The 21,769-nt window shown below is 54.4% G+C and overlaps 1 protein-coding gene across 1 annotated transcript in view; it reads left to right on the plus strand.

The window, feature by feature from the left end:
- TULP4 (TUB like protein 4) overlaps window positions 1-9,316 on the plus strand; it is a 252,394-nt gene extending 243,078 nt beyond the window's left edge. Inside the window, exons 14-15 of the mRNA XM_062186989.1 lie at window positions 238-2,744; window positions 3,939-9,316. Coding sequence (XP_062042973.1) covers window positions 238-2,744; window positions 3,939-4,055 — 2,624 coding nt within the window. The 3' untranslated portion in view covers window positions 4,056-9,316. The remainder of the gene's footprint in view (window positions 1-237; window positions 2,745-3,938) is intronic.
- The last annotated feature ends 12,453 nt before the right edge of the window (window positions 9,317-21,769 follow it).

The raw sequence follows: 21,769 nt of genomic DNA on the forward strand, positions 1-21,769 counted from the left end.
TTGCTGAGAAGTCCTGCTGGTGCCCTTAGTTCATGGGCTGGGCAGACTGCCCAGGAGAAACCCCCAGATGCCTGTGTGTGCTTCCTGAAATAAAAGATGTGAAGCTTTCCCCAAGCAGACACATCTGAATTACATTGTGTGCACAAAAGGACTGGGTGAGTCCAGGCGTGTTGCTTAGCCTGACCCAGGTTCGTGGTGGTGTTTTACAAGCAGTTCCTTTGTGTAATCTCCTTGCAGTGACGGGAGCTTCTGGTGTCCCCGAGAACAACCCACCTTGTACCGTGAACATCCCTATAGCACCGATCCACAGTTCAGCTCAAGCTATGTCCCCCACCCAGAGCATAGGGCTGGTGCAGTCCCTACTGGCCAATCAGAATGTGCAGCTGGATGTCCTGACCAATCAGACAACGGCTGTGGGAGCAGCAGAGCATGCAGGTGACAGTGTCAGCCAGTATCCAGTCTCCAACCGGTACTCCAACCCTGGACAGGTGATTTTTGGAGGTGTGGAAATGGGCCGTATCCTTCAGAACCCCCCTCAGTTGTCCCTGCCGCCACCACCGCCGGGGGCCATGCAGTTGTCTATGGTGGACCACGGAGGGCGAGACCAGGAGCACCTGCAGAAGCCAGCCAAGGCCCTGCGGCCAGTGCCTCCGCTGGCAGCTGAGGGGGATGCAGTGGTCTTCAGTGCCCCCCAGGAGGTCCAGGTGGCAAAGATGAACCCTCCACCCCCCTACCCAGGAACCATCCCTGCTGCTCCAACCACGGCGGCACCCCCGCCGCCTCTGCCGCCACCACAGCCTCCGGTGGACATGTGCTTGAAGAAGGGCGACTTCTCCCTGTACCCCACGTCCGCACACTACCAGACCCCACTGGGCTACGAGAGGATCACCACCTTCGACAGCAGCGGCAACGTGGAGGAGGTGTGTCGGCCTCGCACACGGGTGCTCTGCTCCCAGAACACCTACACGCTCCCTGGCCCAGGCAGCTCAGCCACATTGAGGCTCACGGCCACTGAGAAGAAGGTCCCCCAACCGTGCACCAGTGCCACCCTGAACCGCCTGACCATCCCTCGCTACTCTATCCCCACGGGGGACCCACCTCCATATCCTGAAATTGCCAGCCAGCTGGCCCAGGGGCGGAGCGCTGCCCAGAGACTGGACAGCAGCCTCATCCATGCCACCCTGCGGAGGAACAACCGCGAGGCCACACTCAAGATGGCCCAGTTGGCCGACAGCCCTCGAGCTCCCCTGCAGCCGCCACCGGCCAAGCCCAAGGGCGGCCCTGCTGGGACAGCAGCCCAGCTCCCCACACGGCCCCCGCCTGGCCTGTACACCTGCAGCCAGTGCAGTGGCGCGGGGCCCAGCTCTCAGCCAGGCGCCATCCTGGCCCATGCTGTGAGCGCCTCCCCACTGGCCTCCCAGTCCTCCTACAGTCTGCTGAGCCCGCCCGGCAGTGGCCGCGACCGCGACCGCACCGACTACGTGAACTCGGCTTTCACGGAGGACGAGGCCCTGCCCCAGCACTGTCAGCTCGAGAAGCCCTCGAGGCACCCCCCGCTGCCCGAAGCTGCGGTCGCCGCGAAACGGCCACCCCCCTACCAGTGGGGCCCTGTGCTGGGCGAGGACGTGTGGGTTCCTCAGGAAAGGACAGCACAGACTGCAGGGCCCAACCCCTTAAAACTGCCCCCTCCGATGCTAGGTCAGGGCCAGCACCTGGACGTAGCCCGAGTGCCCTTCATCTCCCCCAAGTCTCCCGCCAGCCCTACTGCCACTTTCCAGACAGGCTATGGGATGGGAGTGCCGTATGCAGGAAGCTACAGCAGTCCCCCTCTGCCCGGAGTGCCGCCTCCCTGCTCCCCCAAAGACGTCCTGTCGCCTGCCCAGTTTGCACAGCCGGAGTCCGCTGCTGTTCCCGAGCCCGCACACCCGCCCGGCCTCTCCTACTGCACCTTGCCCCCCACGTACCCAGGAAGCAGCACGTGCTCTGGTTTACAGCTGCCAGCTATCGCCTTGCACCCCTGGAGCTCCTACGGCACCTGCCCCCCCATGCAGACCCCCCAGGGTGCTCTTCCCCCCAAGCCCCACCTCGTGGTGGAGAAGCCCCTCGTGTCCCCGCCGCCCACCGACCTCCAAAGCCACATGGGCACCGAGGTGATGGTAGAGACTGCAGACAACTTCCAAGAAGTTCTCTCCCTGACTGAAAGCCCGGTCCCCCAGCGGACAGAGAAGTTCGGGAAGAAGAACCGGAAGCGCCTGGACAGCCGAGCAGAGGAAGGAAGCGTTCAGGCCGTCACGGAGGGCAGAGTGAAGAAGGAGAGGGCTCTGAGCGACTTCAACTCTCTCCTCTCCAGCCCCCGCCTGGGCGGAGAGAAGAAGAAAGTCAAGAGTCAGAAGGACCAGCTGAAGTCCAAGAAGTTGAATAAGACGAACGAGTTCCAGGACAGCTCGGAGAGCGAGCCCGAGCTCTTCATCAGCGGGGACGAGCTCATGAACCAGGGCCAGGGCGGCAAGAAGGGCTGGAAGAGCAAGCGGAGCCTGCGCACGGCCAGCGAGCTGGAGGAGTTCAAGTGCCGCAAGGCCAGCGAGAAGGAGGACGGGCGGCTGGGCAGCCAGGGCTTTGTCTACGTCATGGCCAACAAGCAGCCTCTGTGGAACGAGGCCACCCAGGTCTACCAGCTGGACTTCGGAGGGCGGGTGACCCAGGAGTCGGCAAAGAACTTCCAGATTGAGTTGGAGGGGCGGCAGGTAAGGAAGCGCCGTGGCCTCTGTGCAGGAAGTGGGCCCACTGGGGTAGCGACTGCGTCTGTCCCTCACAAGGAACCACGGCAGGTGCTCCCGACGCGGTGGGTTTTCCTGGTGCTCGCCATCATCTTGTTAAGGGCATGTTTCTGCTTGTATTTATTGATTTTTGCCATTTTTTGGCATTGCATGTTGACTCCTCCCCAAGGAACGTAAGGGTTTCTTTGTCCCTGTCCCCCCCACCATGCACATGTGAACTTTCCCTCCCCCCCTTTCCCAGCCGAAGTAGTAGCCACTGGCTGCCTTGCTGAACCAAAGAGCAGTGTTGACGGCAGAGCCGTCTTGCTTAGGGCTTGGTCAGTCCAGTTTTCCCCTGACATGGCGTGTGCTGTCTCACCTGTCTCTTCCCTGGGAAGGTGCCCCTCCTCCTGGTGCAGCTGACATGGGCGGGCTGACAGCTCTCCAGACTGGGGGGCTGTGCTCCCATCCTCCCTCCCTCGCCAGCTGGGATTTCCTTTACCTCTCATACCTCAGTTTGTGTTCCCATTGATTCACTCAACAAGTACTTACCGAGTACCTGCTGTGTGCCACGTAGTTCTCTAAGCCAGGGTCAGCTCCTGCCTGCTGCTCTGTAGCAAGTTTTACTGAGACGCAGGCACACCATGTGCTGCCGTCTCACCTGCAGCTGCTTTCTCCTGCCAGCGCAGAGTTGAGGGCTGCCCTCCATAGCCCGAAACGTCTGTGGTTCGCCCTTGGCAGAGGGTTTGCCCCCTGCTCCAAGTGCGAAGAGCAGTGGAGGACGTCCTCACCTTCACAGAGCTTCCAAAGAGGAGAGAAAGACCACAGGCAATGCGTGCTCATCCCGGGTATGACCTCACCTAATGCCACATGGCCTCAGGAAGAGTTGAGGGCAGGAGGGGAGCATGCTGGAGTGGAGGCGCCAGGGAGTCCCCCATGGGAGGCAGTGATGTTCGACTTCCTGGGGGTCCTTTCTCCGCTCTGTTTCCCTGTGATGTTGGAGTTTTGCTCACTGTCTCCCTGTGTCCCCTTCCTGCAGAAGTAGCGAGCTCTAGACCCCATCAGGGTCAGCGTCCCTTTGCCGGGCACAGGTGTCCCTGAGCTGTGCTGTGTGCTGCCGCCAGGAGCCGCTCAGCTCTTTCCCACCCCGCTCTCTGCTGATGTCTTTGCCCCCCACCCCAGGTGATGCAGTTCGGCCGGATTGATGGCAACGCCTACATCCTGGACTTCCAGTACCCCTTCTCGGCCGTGCAGGCCTTCGCTGTGGCCCTGGCCAACGTGACTCAGCGGCTCAAGTGAGGAGACTGGCGTGGGGCAGAGAGAGGCGCACGGGGGCCCTTGAAGAGGAGCCTACAGCGGCCAGGTGCTCAGGGGCACCGGAAGACCACGGCGCAACTGGAAACGCCTCTCCGCCCGAGAGGGCCTGCCCCGCGGTCGTCGTTTCTTTGGCTTTGATTCTCCTTTATTATCTTCCTTTCTTTTTGTTCAGGAGAGTGGCGTGGGGAAGCCCAGGGTGCAAGGTACCCGGTGTTCTTGGAGGAGGCGTGCGTGGCTGGCGGCCTTCTGCCGGCTTCGTTCCCGCCAGCAGCCAGGACGGGCCCTGGGGTGTAGACGGACTGCCTTCTAGTCTGCTGTTCTGGCACGAGGAGTGTGCGTTCGTGCTCACGCTCCATGATGTCCTCAGCATCACCACTAGTGTGCGAGCAAAAATCTAAAAAAAACACAGCCCAAAATCCTGAAGCTAGAGAGCCTTTAGGGGCGGGGCATTTAATTCACACCTACTATGTTTCTCCCCAAAAGGTGACTTGATAAGTGGAGGAGACCTGGCCAACTGCGGTGTATTTCGCAAATAAAAGTAGGCTCTTTCTGGGGTGCTCTAACCAAGCGTAAATGTGCTCTTGATTGTCAGTGATGTTAGGGAGTGGCTGCCGGGGAGGAGGCACGTGCACCAGGCCCACAGTGCTCTGCGCACACACGCGGGAGCAAGGAGGCACACACAGGCCCACAGTGTTCTGTGTACTCATGTGGGGGCGGGGAGCCCACACAGGCCCACAGTGCTCTGTGCACACACATGGGTGTAGGGAGGCACACACAGGCCTGCAGTGCTCTGTGCGTGCGTGGTGGAGGGGAGCCACACACAGGCCCACAGTGCTCTGTGCACTCATGTGGGGGCGGGGAGCCACACACAGGCCCACAGTGCTCTGTGCACACACGTGGGGGCGGGGAGCCCACACAGGCCCACAGTGCTCTGTGCACACACGTGGGGGCGGGGAGGCACACACAGGCCCACAGTGCTCTGTGCACACACGTGGGAGCGGGGAGGCACACACAGGCCCACAGTGCTCTCTGCACACACGTGGGAGCAGGGAGGCACACACAGGCCCACAGTGTTCTGTGCACTCATGTGGGGGCGGGGAGCCCACACAGGCCCACAGTGCTCTGTGCACACACATGGGTGTAGGGAGGCACACACAGGCCTGCAGTGCTCTGTGCGTGCGTGGTGGAGGGGAGCCACACACAGGCCCACAGTGCTCTGTGCCCACACGCAGCAGCAGGGAGACACACACAGGCCTGCAGTGCTCTGTGCGCACACATAGGGGTAGGGAGGCACACACAGGCCTGCAATGCTCTGTGCGTGCGTGGTGGAGGGGAGCCACACACAGGCCCACAGTGCTCTGTGTACACACGTTGGGGTGGGGAGCCACACACACAGGCCCACAGTGTTCTTGCACGCCTGGCGAGTCCACGGCATGACTCTGTGTTTCGTCCTGGGGACAGTGCGTAGGGCCCGCAGGTCCGGCTGCCTTGGGAGATGGTGAGCCACCGAAGGGAAGGGACTTCCAGCTTCTCAGGTAGCGTGGTGCTGAGTCGCTAGAATCCCTCCTTGAGGAGCACGCTCTGCCCTCTCTTCCCCTCGTTCGTTCTCATCTGGAGCATGTTGCTGTCAACACGACCTGCCCGTCAGTCCCCACTCCCTGTGAAAGTGTGGACGAGGCTGGATTTGAAACCACTCCTCCCCACCCCTTGGCCACGTTAACGTTCTGTTGTCTAGAAGTGCGTTCCGTTACAGTAACAGTGTGACCAAACAGAACTTGAAGCATTGGCGGGAGTCTTGAAAGATAGGGGTGTGGTCAGGCTTTTTGCAAGAGTTCTATGATCTTCTGTAAGCCAAAAAAGAAGAAAAGTTGTTCATTACTGTACAGACTGCTTACCAAGGAGATAAACCACTCAGAAGACGTTAAAACTGTAGTACTTAAGGAGTTGGTTGCTGACTCTTTGTCAGCTGCAAAATAATAATAATCCACCTGTCATAGGTTCCCCTCCCCCCACGGACACTTGGGCAAGATCCCGCACCCTGGTAATGGGGCCCAGGTCCGTTTTTCAGCTGTTCATACCTGTGATGTTAGGCACGGGAGCACAAGAACTGGGTCCTGACTTTAGATTCTGTGTGAAAACAGACCGACAGAAGATGTGGAAGAAGCTACAGGAGAGCATCTTCAAGTTAAAGATTAAAGTTGTTGTTTTTTTTTTTTTAATTTCCCAATTTTGGTTTAAAAACTAGAACAGAAACTGGTCCATTCCTTTCCCAGGGTGAGATGACATCACTGCCATTCTTTCCAAACTCCAGAGAGACACTGGTGAGGTTTTTACATACGGTGATGGTGTCTGCCAATGCTGAATGTCCGGTTTCTCATTTAAAGTACCCGGCCTGATTGGGGTGGGTGAATCTTCCCAGAAAAGTTCCTTAGTCTGTTCAGAACTACCCAGTTCTTTATATGGTTTCTGTAGCTCGCTAGGGCGTCTCAGTGCTTAATTTAGTGGTGCAATAATTGTTACAGCCTGTTTCCAAGATAATTTAAACACCGTTCCCCTGTTGTTTTGTCCAAGAGAATTATTTATCTTGCTTTTCATAGTATTCTTAGGAATTATTTTGTTACTATGTATTGGTGACTTTTACCCATTTTATTATTTATTTAGAAAACTAGTATCTCTGTAACAACTGATTTGGTAGAAGTATATTTTGCTGTGGAAATAAAAGGCTATGATGGAAGGGGTTTTGTGGGCTGGACAATTTGTAAGTTTTTCTCAGTGGGAAAATATTAATCCTTTAAAAATAATTTCCTTTTGGTGTTTTTGTGATATTGATTCCATACAAAAGAGTATTTATTTGAGATAGCATACCCAAAAGTAATATTTTCTCTTCTTTTGGAAATTTTATTTTTAATTAAAAATAGAAGGTGATATTTTAGAAGGGGACGAGCTATTAGAATGAGATTAGCGAAGGAAGGGACTGTCGCAAACCGTGCTTCTGCTGTGTGCGTTCTCACGGACACGTACAGACACATTCTAGAGCTGTTCTTAGTAAATGCAAATAGAGGGAGAAATCCTTGACAAGAAAGCTCTAAACACACAGGAGAAGCAAAGCGGATGTTTGTAGCCAGTGACTGAGTAAACCTACGGAATTCTTAGCTTGCTCCCCAAAAAGACACCTTCCCCTACGGCGATGCAGGCTCTCTGTGTGGGAAGCGCCTGTCACTGTGCGTCTGCCTGGGCATGGCAGCTGCCACCTGCACTGTGCCCTGGGCCTGAAGAGCCGCCAGTCAGAGTCTGTCATTCAGATCGCTTTCATTCAGGCTGTCCCATTGATTAAATACCACTAACGTGCTTCAGTCGCACAACTCTAGGTCCTTAGGTCTAGTAGTGGCAACTTAGGAATCTCAAGATACCTCATGGAATTTCTGAATCTGAAAACACTAGTCCAGTCAAAAGCCAGTGCGTAACGAATCCATGGTGTTTTGAGGGAAGCAGTGTTTTCCAAGCGCAAAACCCCATTTTAAATTTGTGTTAGCTCTGACCTCATCAGACGGAAGGCACAGGTCTGTGTACACTGTACCCACCGAGTATATCTTCCGACAAAAACTGGGGCCGAGGCAGGAGGGGACTCGGTGCTCTGATGGCTCCGTCAACCAAGGCCCCCACAGGGGGTGGGGGGGCGTTTCTCATCCTCGGCTGTGGCTCCCTGTCAGGTGACCTGCAGGGGCACCTTGGAATCACAGCGCAGGCTCGGGGGAACCCAGGGCCGAGCCTGTTCCAATGCTGCAGTCGGAGGGTGACCTGGGCAAGTCCCCTGCTGGCCAGGCCTTGATCCTACTGTCTTTTAAGCTCCCTCCCAGCCTGAGAGCTCTTAGTTTGCCTTTTTGTAGGGAAACATTTCTTTCCCTGTGTTAACTGGCCATCTCCTGCATATACTCCAGTGCATTTAAAATAGTATCTTTAGAAAGCTTGCCCCCAGAATGCATCTGCACTGGTGCTCGTTCTCCTGAAGTGACGCAGAAGCACCGAGTCTGGGCAGGATGGAGCCTCTCCAGTGCATGTGCCTGCTCCAGGCACCCGTGAGAACAGCCCCAAAGCCTTGCAGGTGGGTTCCCAGGGAAGAAGGGCATGCCTGTGGGGGCTGGCGTGGGGAACTCACCCAGCCGCTGTGGAAGAGCCCTTCCTGTCCTTGTGTGGACACCTGTCATCTGGCCGAGTCGATGGTTGTGAACGGTTAGTTGAGACGACATGTGTTCAAGTCATGGCACACAACTCCAAACTCTTCTCCATCTGTGTACTTCCTTCTCCGGCTGGTAAAACTGAAAGGCTGTGGCTTACTTTGTTTTCATTTCTTTGGCTTTGTGCAATTTTCCTGTAACTTTACTTGTACCTATATTTTCTGTTTACAAGTTCTTTTCAAGGGGAGGGGTAGGATTCTTGTTGCTTATTGTAGATAAAAATATTTTTTCGTGTTGTAGAAAAGCATGGATTATGCGATTGAAAAAAAAAGGCACTGTGTTATTTACCAAAGGGGTATTGCTTTTGCATTTGTTTATAAATGCATTATTTTGGTACTGTAAATTTGGACATAATTCCTGAGTTTACTACTACTGGCTTTTTTTTTTTAACCGTAAGTGCGTGATGCAGGTGCACAGGTTCCAGAGCAAACACGACCACCAGCATGTTGTCCAGACCTCGGGGATGGCGTGCACCGCTGTGCACCTCCATTCCTGCAATGTTGACTTATTCGTTTTTTTTTGTTGGTTTGTTTGTTTGTTTTTTTAATTCAGCATCCTGCTTTGTTTTCCTTTCTAAGCAAGTTCTGTTGAGATTCCCGGTTGCATTTTAATGAGCTCTCCCTTATTTGCCTCTCTTATGTATTTTATGTATTAGACTGTCCAGGAGATACTCTAGAAGGCGTTACTGGTTTGCATTCAAAATGATGTGGTTTGTCCAAATGACTTTGTCTTTATTATTGAGATGGATTAATCTCCTTATTTTTTTCTTAATGATTTGAAGTTGTAAGAGTTGTCCAGCTATTGCTTATTAAAATTTTGCAGACCAAAAAAAGCAATGACTTGTGTACAGATTTCAGAGGTGGGTCTTAAATCATTTGAGAAGAACCACCAGTGGCCTCCCGAGTCCCTGGGCTACCTTCCAGCTGTGTCTCGAGGCGCTGAACTCCTTGTCACCGTGCCGCCTGTTCTGAGAGGTCCGTGGCCACCTTTATGCTGTCTGACTGTGAGTCTGGGTTTTTGTTTTTTCTTGTTTCTTTTAGAAACTTGATTAAGACTGCATCTGAATACCACCTGAAGATTCAGAGGTGCTAAATATATATATAAATATATGTGTGTCTATATTTATTTACATATGTATATATAAATATAAATATGTACATACGTACATATTTATATTTTGCGACACCTTTTTTGTGACTTTGTAGGAAACTACGGAGAGCCAGGTTTTTAGCAGCCGAACTTTGGGTGCTGCTGTAACTGTGAGTTACGACTGCTGATGAGTGCTCCGTGAGCACCTTCTCTCCCCTGGCGTTCCCTGCGGCCACAGTGGGGCTGGCGTGCTCACCGTGAGCACCTTCTCTCCCCTGGCGTTCCCCGCGGCCACAGTGGGGCTGGCGTGCTCACCGTGAGCACCTTCTCTCCCCTGGCGTTCCCCGCAGCCACAGTGGGGCTGGGGTGAGCACCGTGAGCACCTTCTCTCCCCTGGCGTTCCCCGCGGCCACAGTGGGGCTGGCGTGCTCACCGTGAGCACCTTCTCTCCCCTGGCGTTCCCCGCGGCCACAGTGGGGCTGGCGTGCTCACCGTGAGCACCTTCTCTCCCCTGGCGTTCCCCGCGGCCACAGTGGGGCTGGGGTGAGCACCGTGAGCACCTTCTCTCCCCTGGCGTTCCCCGCGGCCACAGTGGGGCTGGGGTGAGCACCGTGAGCACCTTCTCTCCCCTGGCGTTCCCCGCGGCCACAGTGGGGCTGGGGTGAGCACCGTGAGCACCTTCTCTCCCCTGGCGTTCCCCGCGGCCACAGTGGGGCTGGCGTGCTCACCGTGAGCACCTTCTCTCCCCTGGCGTTCCCCGCGGCCACAGTGGGGCTGAGGTGAGCACCGTGAGCACCTTCTCTCCCCTGGCGTTCCCCGCGGCCACAGTGGGGCTGGGGTGAGCACCTTCTCTCCCCTGGCGTTCCCTGCGGCCACAGTGGGGCTGGCGTGCTCACCGTGAGCACCTTCTCTCCCCTGGCGTTCCCTGCGGCCACAGTGGGGCTGGCGTGCTCACCGTGAGCACCTTCTCTCCCCTGGCGTTCCCCGCGGCCACAGTGGGGCTGGGGTGAGCACCTTCTCTCCCCTGGCGTTCCCTGCGGCCACAGTGGGGCTGGGGTGAGCACCTTCTCTCCCCTGGCGTTCCCCGCGGCCACAGTGGGGCTGGCGTGCTCACCGTGAGCACCGTGCCTGTCGGCATTCACAGGACCACCCTGCAGACATGAGACCCCTCGGGCTTCAGGAAACAGAAGAACCCAAACCTCTGTCCACTCTGGCACAATTACAAATGAAAATTAAATTAAAAAGTTTATTAATTTAATAAGGAATTAGTGATATTAATATTATTAAATACTGCTTAATTTATTAAAATCAAGCTTACATTAAAATGTAAATTAAATTATAAAGTTTAAAATAATCACAGAACTCCGTTGTATGCTTTAGGTAGTAGCAGCAATGATAGATGCCAACTGATTGGAATGGTCTAAAAGAATCGAAATATACCTCATTTTGTTATGAAAGTTAACATTCATTATAGCTTCATCCCTTAAACCAGGTAGCAAGGGAAAGCTGATCACAGACGCCCAACGGAAGCCACGCAGGATGCCTGTGGGTCTGTGAGGGCCCGAGTCGGAGCAGCCCCTTGTCAGCTTTGAGGCCATTCAGGGTGAGTCGGGGTCTCGGGGAGTGATGCATTTTTAAAGCCTGAGTAAGACTTTGCAAATCCCTTTAATTGTACAGAGTTGTTTTGGAAAGGATGCGTCCTGTTTTTAATTCGAGTTTTCAGCGTTCTTTTCTCAGTAGCAGGGCAAGAACAGGAAGTAGCTCAGCCTCCCTATCCCTGCCCCAGAGACCCACTGTGGAAGAGAAGTGACTGCCCGTGGGGTAACGTTGCAGCATCCTGGGGACGCGGAATTGCATGCTGAATCCCAACTCCAGTATGACGCAGGTCCTGCCTCCCTTCCTTTCAACAGAAGTTGGGGCACTGCTGTGTCAAAATGATTTCCAGATTCTGTAGCTAAAACCCAGTCCTGAACTAGGAGCCGTGACTTCTGGGTCACATTGGTGAACAGGCCTAGTTCCTCCCCATCCCAAGTCGGACGTTCAGTGACAATCGGCTTCCACACTCTGACAGGTCTCCCACGCCCACACCAGGTGGGCTCACCTGCCCTGGGGAGCAGGACTGGAGGCTGGGCTGTCAGGCTGAGCCCCTGTCCCAGGTGTCAGAGGAGCAGGTCTGAGTGGATCTCTCTGTGTGTCTCAGAAACAGGGTCTCGAGGTGTTAAACTATCTCAAATCAATGTCAAGTTCTGTTCGAATGACACCCCCAAGTAAAGGAGGGGCTCTAGCGTGCAGTGGGCCCCAGCAGGGAGCCGAGTTCTGGGAGTGGCATTGCTTCTGCCCCTCCCCACGAGCAGGAGTGTATTAAAGCCACTCTTAGCCCCACTGCTCCACGGGTGGGAGCGGGAGCCGTTGGTGTCGTCCTGAGACCTTTTCTTTGAAACTGGCCACCAAGGCAGGTTGCCTTTCTCTTTGTGAAATTATCACTGTGTTTGTCTTAAGGTAAATAAGCCTGAGCATTTCTTAAGCTGTAGCCACTTCTCGGGACGGTGGCCAGACACCTCGGGGTGCATTTTTCCCCTGGCCCTGTGACCCTGGCACCTTCTCCCGGGTGGGTGCCCTTGGAAATCCAGGTGGCCTCTTGGCTCACCTCTAGGCCCTTTCTGAGCCCAGAGGTTTTGGGGTATTTTCCTTGCAGACACAACTGTAGCTCTCCCTGCCTGACCCCCAAAAAGGTGGGGGAGCTTGGACGACCTAGCATGGCTGCCAGCAGCATCCCCATCCAGTCAGCCGGGCACCTCCCCTTGGGCAGGAATTGTTGACACTGGTTAAAGTAAAACAGGCTTCCGTGACAGTTTTCCAGAAACTTCCATATGCAAGCATGCTGTGCTTGGTGGGTTACCAAAGGGAAGGGACCCAGTGCTGTGTCACCAGAACTGTGTTGACCGGAATCCCGTCATAAAGGAACAGCTGGCAGGACCACTGACACAGGCAGCAGCTCTGGGAAACTGGGCCAGCGGCTCTCCCAAGTCCCAGCGGCAGGATTTTGTGCTTCGTGGGTTTCACTGCAAGCCCAAGGCAGGTTTCCTTCTGCTGTCCTGCTGGAGTAGGTGAGAGGCCCGGCTGCAGTCTCTGGTCCCTGGGGTGCAGAGGGGCACACCTGTGGGTGATGCTTAGCTGCGAGTGAGCATGTGTGTGCGTGTGGAGAGCCACTGCTCAGACGTTACACAGTGTATGAACGCTTACCTGCGTGTGCGTGTGGAGCCGCTGCTCGGACATCTGCCCGCGCTGGCCCCGACTGAAAGTGCCGCTCTCCCAAGAGGCCAGCCAGAGGGCACAGTGCCCAGAGGGTGAGAAGGTGGCTGGGGGAGGGCACTGAGGAGGTGAGCAGGAGGCCGGACACGTTGCTGGTGGGTTTGTCACTGCCTCCCTCCCACCGGGAGGCTGCTGGGCGCCGCAGCTGGGTGGGTGGACACTTGCCCGCCCTGTAAATTTCTGAGAGCATTCTGGCTTTCATAGCCACGTGCCTCCGAGCCCTCCTCTCCCCAGAGGACTTGTGAATCCATTTTCTGCCTCAGGATGGTGTGATGGGTAGAGGCGGGACAGTGCTCGGGTAAACATCCCAAACCCAACACCACAGCCCCATTCAGGGGCCGAGCACCCTGGTCCTGAACTGGTCTCTACCAGCAGAGAGGCTCATGGTTCCCGCTCGCCCTGCGGGAGGCTGAGGGGGTGAAACCAGGCAGTGCAGCGAAAAGGAGCGGCGAGAGACCGTGTGACAGCACTGTGGCTGCAGGCGCCCACGGACCAGTCCAGGATTGCCTCTCCCGGGCTTCTAACACGCCTCCGCCCCCGATCGTTTCTGAACACACCGCTCGGCTCAGCATCCCCTCCGGCCCTCCAAGGTCAGGCTGTAAGCTGGAGAAAGACGCATGCCTTCTGGGCAGCGCTGGTTACTTCCTGTGTCCTTGGAACATAACCACCGATTGCGAGGTAATCTTCCCAGTGCCAGTTTACTGTTCCTCAGGGGTGGGCTAGTTTCATTCTCTTCATGGGAAAATCCGGAATTTGCTTATTTAAACTGGATATATGAATGGACAACAGCCAGATCATATACAAAAATGAATTCTGACCCACGGCCTGAGGCAGCAGCCCAGGAAGACAGCCTGCTGTCCATGAGGCTGTAGGCAGGCTGATGTGCTATGGTTGGACTGTAGGAAGCCATGCTGTGGTTCACACTGTAGGCGAGCTGACGTGCTGAAGTTGGACTGTAGGAAGCTATGCTGTAGGCAGGCTGATGTGCTACAGCCGGACTGTGGTTCAGGCTGTAGGCAGGCTGACATGCTATGGTTGCACTGTAGGAAGTCATGTGGTTCAGGCTGTAGGCAGGCTGATGTGCTCTGGTCAGGCTGTAAGAAGTCATGTTGTGGTTCAGGCCATAGGCAGGCAGGTGTGCTCTGGTCGGGCTGTAGGAAGTCATGCTCTTCAGGCGGTAGGCAGGCTGACATGCTGCAGTTGTAGTGTAGGAAGTCATGTTGTGGTTCAGGCTGTAGGCAGGCTGACGTGCTGCTGGGCTGTAGAAAGGCAGACCCTCCATCTCTAGCAACAATTTTGGCAGCCAAACAGATCCAGAATGACCCAGATGGAAGAAAACTGACAAGTTCTCTGATATTTGTCCCCACATCCACCTCTGGTCCGACCACGGAAAGCCAAATATGCACCCCAGAGCAGTCCGGATGCCCCGGCTTCCAGCGAGCTATCTGCAGCTTCCCAGGGCCGGCAGCCTCCAGTTAGGGCGCCCCAGGAGCCATCCCCCACCTCCCCTCTGCAGCCTTCCCATCCCGCCCGCCAAACACAAGTGATGTGGCTGAGTGTCAGGCTGCAGCGAGCGCTCAGTAGATTGCCTATGTGTTTCTCCTTTTGTTGATTTCTATTGCTGCAAAAATATAAAAAAAAAGGTCCGCAGGTCTTCTCAGGCCAGCTCAGCCCCTAGGCTGCCCTCCTGGAGCCAGTGTGCAGCACTCGTCCTGGCCTAGGGCTTGGACAACCCTGGGAAGCTCAGTGATGGGCCTTTCCCTTCCATCTGAGTGCCCCAGGGGGATGCCAGCCACTTCCCCTCCTGTTGGAGCAGGCCCCAGGTGGATGCCAGCTGTTCAGGGGTCCCTGGGGCCCTCATCTGCCCCTGACTTTCCCATGTGGCCTCTTCATTGCCGGCGACTGAGAAGAGGAGAGGTCTTCGGCCAGAGTCCAGCAGAGCCGTTTCCTTTCGTGAGTCACCTCCCAGCCAGTTGGAGTTGTATTCATGGCCACGTTTCTGGAAATGAATTCTGACCCCTGGGGAGCAGAGAGCTTGGCATGGCGCCCGTGTCACCCACTGGCTTCAGCTCAGGGGCGTGCTCGCCTGGATTGAGGAAGGAGGGCGGCTAGGGCCTGGATTCGGTGGGAGGCAGAGAGCGCCAATGAAGCAGGAACAGAAGATGGGTTAGACCCGCGTGAGTCTGGCGTCCTTGAGCACGCTTGCTATGGGAGAATCACTCGCATGTTAGAGTTTGCAAGCTGAGTGAGGGAAGTGCCTTCCTCACTGCTGACTGTCAGAGGGCGGGAGCTCATTTCCGTTTGAGCCAGCTCGGGCTTTGTGATGGGGTTTCGTGACCCAAAGCTGTTGGCACCAAAGTAAACTTAACTTTGAATTCCGTTTTCTGTAAACTGTTGGAAATATGCTGGTACATGTTGCAAAGCAGAGTCATCCCGAGATGCTGCGGGAGCGTGGACCAGCAGGAGGCTCCGCCTCCGAGGCCACCTTGCTGGGTGCCGAAAGCCAAGGTCACCGGCATCCATTCTGCAAGCCAGAGCACTGGCTTCTACTGTGCTGGGACAAAGTCCAGGCTGCTCTTCAGTCCAGAGGCCCCCATGGCCTGGCCCCGCCTTCTCTCCTGCCACTCAGGGCCAAAGCTGTGGGCTGCTGTATTTCCGGTACAGTCTCACATGAGCTCTGTGCCCCACCTGGAATTTCTCCTCCCCTGGGAAGTCTTCCCAGATCCACAGAGCCTGGACTGAACTCACTGAAGACTTGATCAAAGTGTGTGGTTCTGTTTCCATGTGTCCAGTAGACAGGACAGGCTCTTACTTGATTCCAAATTCCCACTGCCTACTGGTTATTGCGAGTAAAATAAAATTAAAGTGCCTGGTTCCACCTCCACGCCTAAATGAAAAGCCAGGGTCTTTGGTTGTGCAGCTGCCTGTGGGTCCAAGCGAGCATCGCGGGCACTTCAGCATGGAGATGGCGGGGGATGGAAAGTGAGCCGCAAGCCGAGCAGCAGCGAGCAGCTCAGAGCCCAGGGTCTCCACCAGAACGGGTGACATCAGAGCAACTGGCCCTGCCACCCCACATGGGCCATGGGGCCCGTGGGTCAGACCCCTCCGAGTCCCAGCCATGGGAGGCCGCATCAGCCAGGAAGCATCCACGCGTCAGTGCAGGGACATTCTTACTGCTCTGGAGCTCCCCAAATTGTTACCTGCAAACCACAAGGCAGCCCCGGGGCCCCCTGGGGGCTGAGGGGTGGTGGCGTGTCCTTTGGCCCCTCCTCTTCCACCTCCATCTTCAGTGGCATCCCTAATAATCACTTCATTACACGATGGGGCCATGGTTGTGCCATGTCAAGGAAACAGGGAAAGTTGGGACTTTGTGTGACACGTGCAGGAGTGCCTGGGGTGGGTGTGGGGGTGCAGACGGACTTGGGGGCCAGGAAGGCCGGGCCCTGGGCTGTGGCCCCAACTTCCTCTTCTCATGTTCTGGGCTTTGGTTTGTGAGCCTTTCTCACATCCATGGAAGGGAGCAGGAGCGTCCACCGTGGTCCCGGGGCTGCCCCGGCCTGCTGGGTCCCTTCCCTGTGACCCGAAGCTGAGGGGAACCCAGAGCGCTCACGGCTGCCTGCTCCATACCCTTCCTCACTTCTCCTTGCGACTCCCGTGGAGCTGGGGCTGGGCACAGGATTCTCTCCTACAAGTCCTGTGTCGTCCCCACCAGCAGGCCTCGGATTCACGGACCCCAAGGGCCATTTTGTGGGCAGCGCATGCTCATTACCTTCTCCCCACCCCTGTCCCCAGACCTGTGTCCCTCCCAGAGCTGCCCAGTGCTGTGTCCCCGGAGGCCGACTGGGGGCTGCATCCCAGGAGCTCCCATCTCACGTGACCTTAAATGTGGGTGCGTCTTCAGTGGGTGGTCAGGGACGTGGAGCTGCTTCCCAATGAAGCCACAGCGCCTGTCGCCAACACAGTCCGTCTCCCACGGGTTCTCAGTGGAGGGTGAAAGCGAGACACACCGGGGTGCAAGACTTTTTCTACTACTTCCTCTGGGACTACGAGCGGACGGGCCGCACTGTAAGCTTCAGCTGTCTCAGGGCTGCACTGATTGTACTGCTCACCTTGTGACCTGTTAAGAATACTGAGTGTGTGCCGGCGCTGCGGCTCACTAGGCTAATCCTCCGCCTTGCGGCACCGGCACACCGGGTTCTAGTCCCGATTGGGGCACCAGATTCTATCCCGGTTGCCCCTCTTCCAGGCCAGCTCTCTGCTATGGCCCGGGAAGGCAGTGGAGGGTGGCCCAAGTGCTTGGGCCCTGCACCCGCATGGGAGACCAGGAGAAGCACCTGGCTCCTGGCTTCGGATCAGCATGATGCGCTGGCCGCAGTGGCCATTGGAGAGTGAACCAATGGCAAAAAGGAAAACCTTTCTCTCTGTCTCTCTCTCTCCCTCACTATCCACTCTGCCTGTCAAAAAAAAAAAATTCATAAGAAAATACTGAGTGTGACAACGCCAGCAGGTGCGTCCAGCTTGACTTCTTGTTGCTGGTGCTCAACCCATCTGGGGAGTGTTCTGATTAAGAGCCAGAAACACACTTCCTGTGTGTGAGAGCTGAAGAAAGATGCAGCAGTGAGGAAGTGCACCCACCATGAGCAGTGCACTCCCGTCCCGTTTTCTAGGTAGAGTGTCTTTGATCTTCCTTCATTGGGTCCCTCTCAGAGAACAGGAGTTGTCTGGAGTATTTTTCATTTGACGATGCTCTACAAATCCCCTTATGCTCTCAGAAGGAGTAATGCCATTTAATCGACAAAGAAACACACTAGAAAATGCCAGAGCATCTGTACACGATGTGAATGTGTGTTTCAAAGAGAGATTCAAAGGATGGATTTTCAGTTGTATCTTTAAAAACGATTTGAGATGGAGAGAGAAAGAGCTCCCACTGGTTCACTCCCTGAAACAGCTGGGACTGGCCTGGGCCATATCTGGAAGCTGGCACCTCCATCCAGGACTCCCGGTGGTTGGGAGGAACCCAGCGACTCCAGCCATCACCACTGCCTCCCGGGTTCTGTCTAAGCCGGAAGCTGGAATCAGGAGCAGGAGCCGGGGACAGACCCCAGGTGCTCCAACGAGGATTGTGGGGGTCTTGACTGCTAAGCCAAACACGTGCCCTGCTGTTTCTTTTATGCTACCAACGACTTTAAAAGTTGTATCAAAAATATGAGACATCTTTCCCGAAGTTCACAGAAAATGTGTTTTTTCAAAAACTCTGCATGGGTTTCCAAAAAAAAAAAAAGTTCACCCAAATAAACACCTTTTAATCCTGTTTTCCCATAAACATTTTCAAGTAGCGCTCACACACTGCATCCTGTTCGTTTTCATTTAGGTGAGCAATGGATTTCCCTCAGACAGTCTCATAAAGAGTACTGGCCTCATGTATTTTTCAAGACCTCATCGACATAATCTTGATTCCTTAAACAAACACTGGGGCAGAAGTGCAGCACTTTCATTGATCTTAATCTTGACGGACATCAAATTAAATCCTCATTACGTCCCAAACAACCTTAGGTGCTAAAACTGAATGACACTCAGTTCCTGCCTTCTGGGACTTCATACCCTGGCGGGAGGGGCACTAGAAGTCTGTCCATCATCCACCCTCCCCTTCCCTCTCCCTACCACCTGTCAAATAAATGAATGGATATTTTCAATAGTTTTTTTCGTAGGGTGATGTGTCACTTAAGTTCTTAGGTGAAAAAGCAGGATTCCAAATAGTTGATGTGATGTGGTTCCTGTTGTGTCAAACGTTAAGGAGTGGGGACCAGCGCTGTGGCATAGTGCAGTGCCAGCATCTCCTATGAGCACTGGTTCAAATCCCAGCTGCTCCACTTCTGATCCACTCCTGCTGATACGCCTGGGAAAGCAGTAGAAGATGGCCCAAGTGCTTGGGCCACATAGGAGACCCAGAAGAAGCTCTTGGCTCCTGGCTTCCACCTGGCCTAGCCTTAGCCATCGCAACCATTTGGGGAGTGAACCAGCAAATGGAAGGTCACACTGTCTCTCTATCTCTCCCTCTCTCTATAACTCTTTCAAATAAATAAAAAAATACATCTTAAAAAATAGAAAAATAATAATACACTTAGAGTGACAGACGCCAGGATGGTGGTTGTGACCGGAAGGGGACACCTGGAAAGGGGCAAGGCAGAGCTTCCGGGGCAGGAACTCTCCCGTGTGGCAGGGGTTACATGGATGAATATGTGCACAAGATGCGAAGGATTCTTAACTTTTAAGTCGAGCACTTTTGGGTGTTGCACGTCCCCAGCAGCTCCCAGCCCTCTGCCTCCATTCTACTCCCAGAGTGCTGAAGCCATACCTTCAGCCTCCACTGAGGAGTGAGTGTCCCTGACAGAACTGGACCACTGTGTCACTTTCCTATCATGGCAAAGTAAATCGTCCCAAATTTCACCCAAAGCATCAGCGACATGGTGATTCTATTGGGGTGCTGGGCGTGGGTGGGCATTTTTTTCTGCTCCCTGTGTTCTCTGTTGGTGTCACCCCCATGAGGCCGGCGTGCTCACGTGTCCAGTGGTTGGGCCGACAGTTGGCCACAGCCTCCTCCGGTCTCCACACAGCCTCTCATCCTCAGGGTCTCTCTCCACGTGGTCAAGCTGGCCTACAGGGAAATCCAGATTTCCTCCCACAGAGACTGGCTTTCAGGAGTCTCAAAACAGAAAGTGCAGTGCTTCGTAAGCCTAGGCACAGAGGACACACAGAGCGCCTCCCAGCTCATTTCACTTGTCCAGCAAGGTCCAGATCCAGCCCCGATTCGAGAGCCCATCTCCCGGTAGGAGGGATGGCACAGTCACAGGGCAAACAGGTGCCCTTTGCACAGCAGCCAGGGGACCGACGTGACAGTGTGGGTATCGGGGTATGCCTCGGAGGTAGCTCGCTCATGTTATGTACAACAAAGGCCACAGCCAACCACCCACCCCTCATTCACACACAGTCAGGGCTTCTGAGCATTTTAGTGCACCACTCTTCCAAAGGAGCACTCACCCAATTCACTGGCTCTAGGAAGAATACTAACATAAAGGTTGAGAGACAAACAAAAGGAAAAATCAAGTCAGAGGACCCCAAATAGCCAAAGCACTCTTGAGCAAAAATAACAAAGCAAGGAGGCATTATACTACTTGACTGTGAAACATGACAAAGGGGCCGGTGCTGTGGCATAATGGGTTAAAACCCCAGCCTGCGGCACCAGCATCCCATATGGGCACCCATTTGAGTCCCATCTGCTCCACTTCTGATCCAGCTCCCCACTAATGCACCTGGGAAAGCAGTTTAGGATGGCCCAAGTGCTTGGGCACCTGCATCCACGTGAGAGACCTGGAAGAAGCTCCAGGCTCCTGGCTTCAGCCTGGCCCAGCCCCAGCTGTTGCAGCCATTTGGGGAGTGAACCAGTGAACAAAAGATTCATTCCCTCCCTCCCCTCTCTATCTCCCCGTAACTCTGCCTTTCAAGTAAATAAAAATAAATAAATCTTTCCTTAAAAGTGTATGACAAAACTTTACTAATTAAAACCACATGTTTTCTCTCTGTCTCTCACTGTCCACTCTGCCTGTCAAAAAAAAAAAAAAAAACACATGTTATTGGCATAAAAATAGATGCTTGGACCAAAGGCGCAGAGACCCTAGGAGTCAGCCTGTGCATCTACAGCCAGGTCTTTGGCAAAGGTGCTGTTAAACATGCGTGAAGAAAGGACAGTCTTTAACAAATGGTGCTGGGGAAACTGGATATCCACATACACAGGAATGAAACTAGACTCTCTACCACGGACAGATGGATTGAAGACTTAAAATCTTTAAGAACCGCAACTTTGAACCACTAGAAGAAAACACAGGGCAAAGGCCATCAGGACATTGGCATGGGCAAGAATTTTCTAGATCCAAACCTGCCAAAGCACAGGGAATAAAAAAAATAGACAAATGGGATTTCCCCGACTAAAGAGCTGCTGCACAGCAAAGGAACCAATCAATGGAGTGCGGAATGGTAGAAAATATTTGCAAGTTACGCATCTGACAAGAGGATAATACCATGATATATAAGGAATGCAAACAAAATAGCAAAAAATATTTTTTTTTCATTTTAAAAATGGGCTTGATCCCAGGCACTTTTTTTTGCCAGGCAGAGTTAGTGTGAGAGAGAAGAGAGAAAGGTCTTCCGTCCATTGGTTCACCCCCCAAATGGCCGCTATGGCCAGCGCTGCACCAATCCCAAGCCAGGAGCCAGGTGCTTCCCCCTGGTCTCCCATGCGGGTGCAGGGCCCAAGCACTTGGGCCATCCTCCACTGCCCTCCCAGGCATTTTGACATGGGTTGCCAGCGTCCCACGCTGCGGCTTAGCCTGCTGCACCGCAGCACCTACGCCTGCGTGTGATATTTCATTTCATTTCTAGTTGTTTGGGGAAGAGAGAACAGAGAATCAGTGGCCCCACAACGCTGGAGCCAGGACTTGTATTGTCCTCTAGGGGTTACTGTACTTCAACGGGAGAGAGAGCCTGGGCTGGGAAAGCTGAGGAAGGCTTCCGGGAGGGGTGTAAGTGTTCTTGTTTGATAAGCTGTCTATAGCCAATCATAAGATATTTGAAATATGGCACACGCTGGACTCTCAGTCTCCATCTCATTGCAGAAAGCAAATGTGCACGTGTGTTTCTGAGGAGCTGTTCTTAGCACGCCTCCTTCTGCACTGTAGCCTGGGTATTACAAGTCTCAACTCCATTTTACATCATCTTGAGATAGAGAACAAATGGTCACTTTATGAATTGCACTCAAAACCTGTGTACAATGCTGAGAAATTATGGGAAGATATGCAAGGCCTGATGGGACAGGCTGTCTAGCAGACAAAAAGCTGCTCCAAAATGCAGAGGGAGGGCTGGCATCGGGGCTCAGTGGGTTAAGCCACCACTTGGAACACTGGCACCCATAGCAGAGTGCTGGTTTGAGTCCTGGTTGCTCCTCCTCCCATCCAGATTCCCACCAGTGTGCCTGCCACCACATGGGAAACCAGGACAGCATTCCAG

This window comes from Lepus europaeus, chromosome 3 (genome assembly GCF_033115175.1).
Source record: "Lepus europaeus isolate LE1 chromosome 3, mLepTim1.pri, whole genome shotgun sequence".
NCBI lineage: Eukaryota > Metazoa > Chordata > Mammalia > Lagomorpha > Leporidae > Lepus > Lepus europaeus.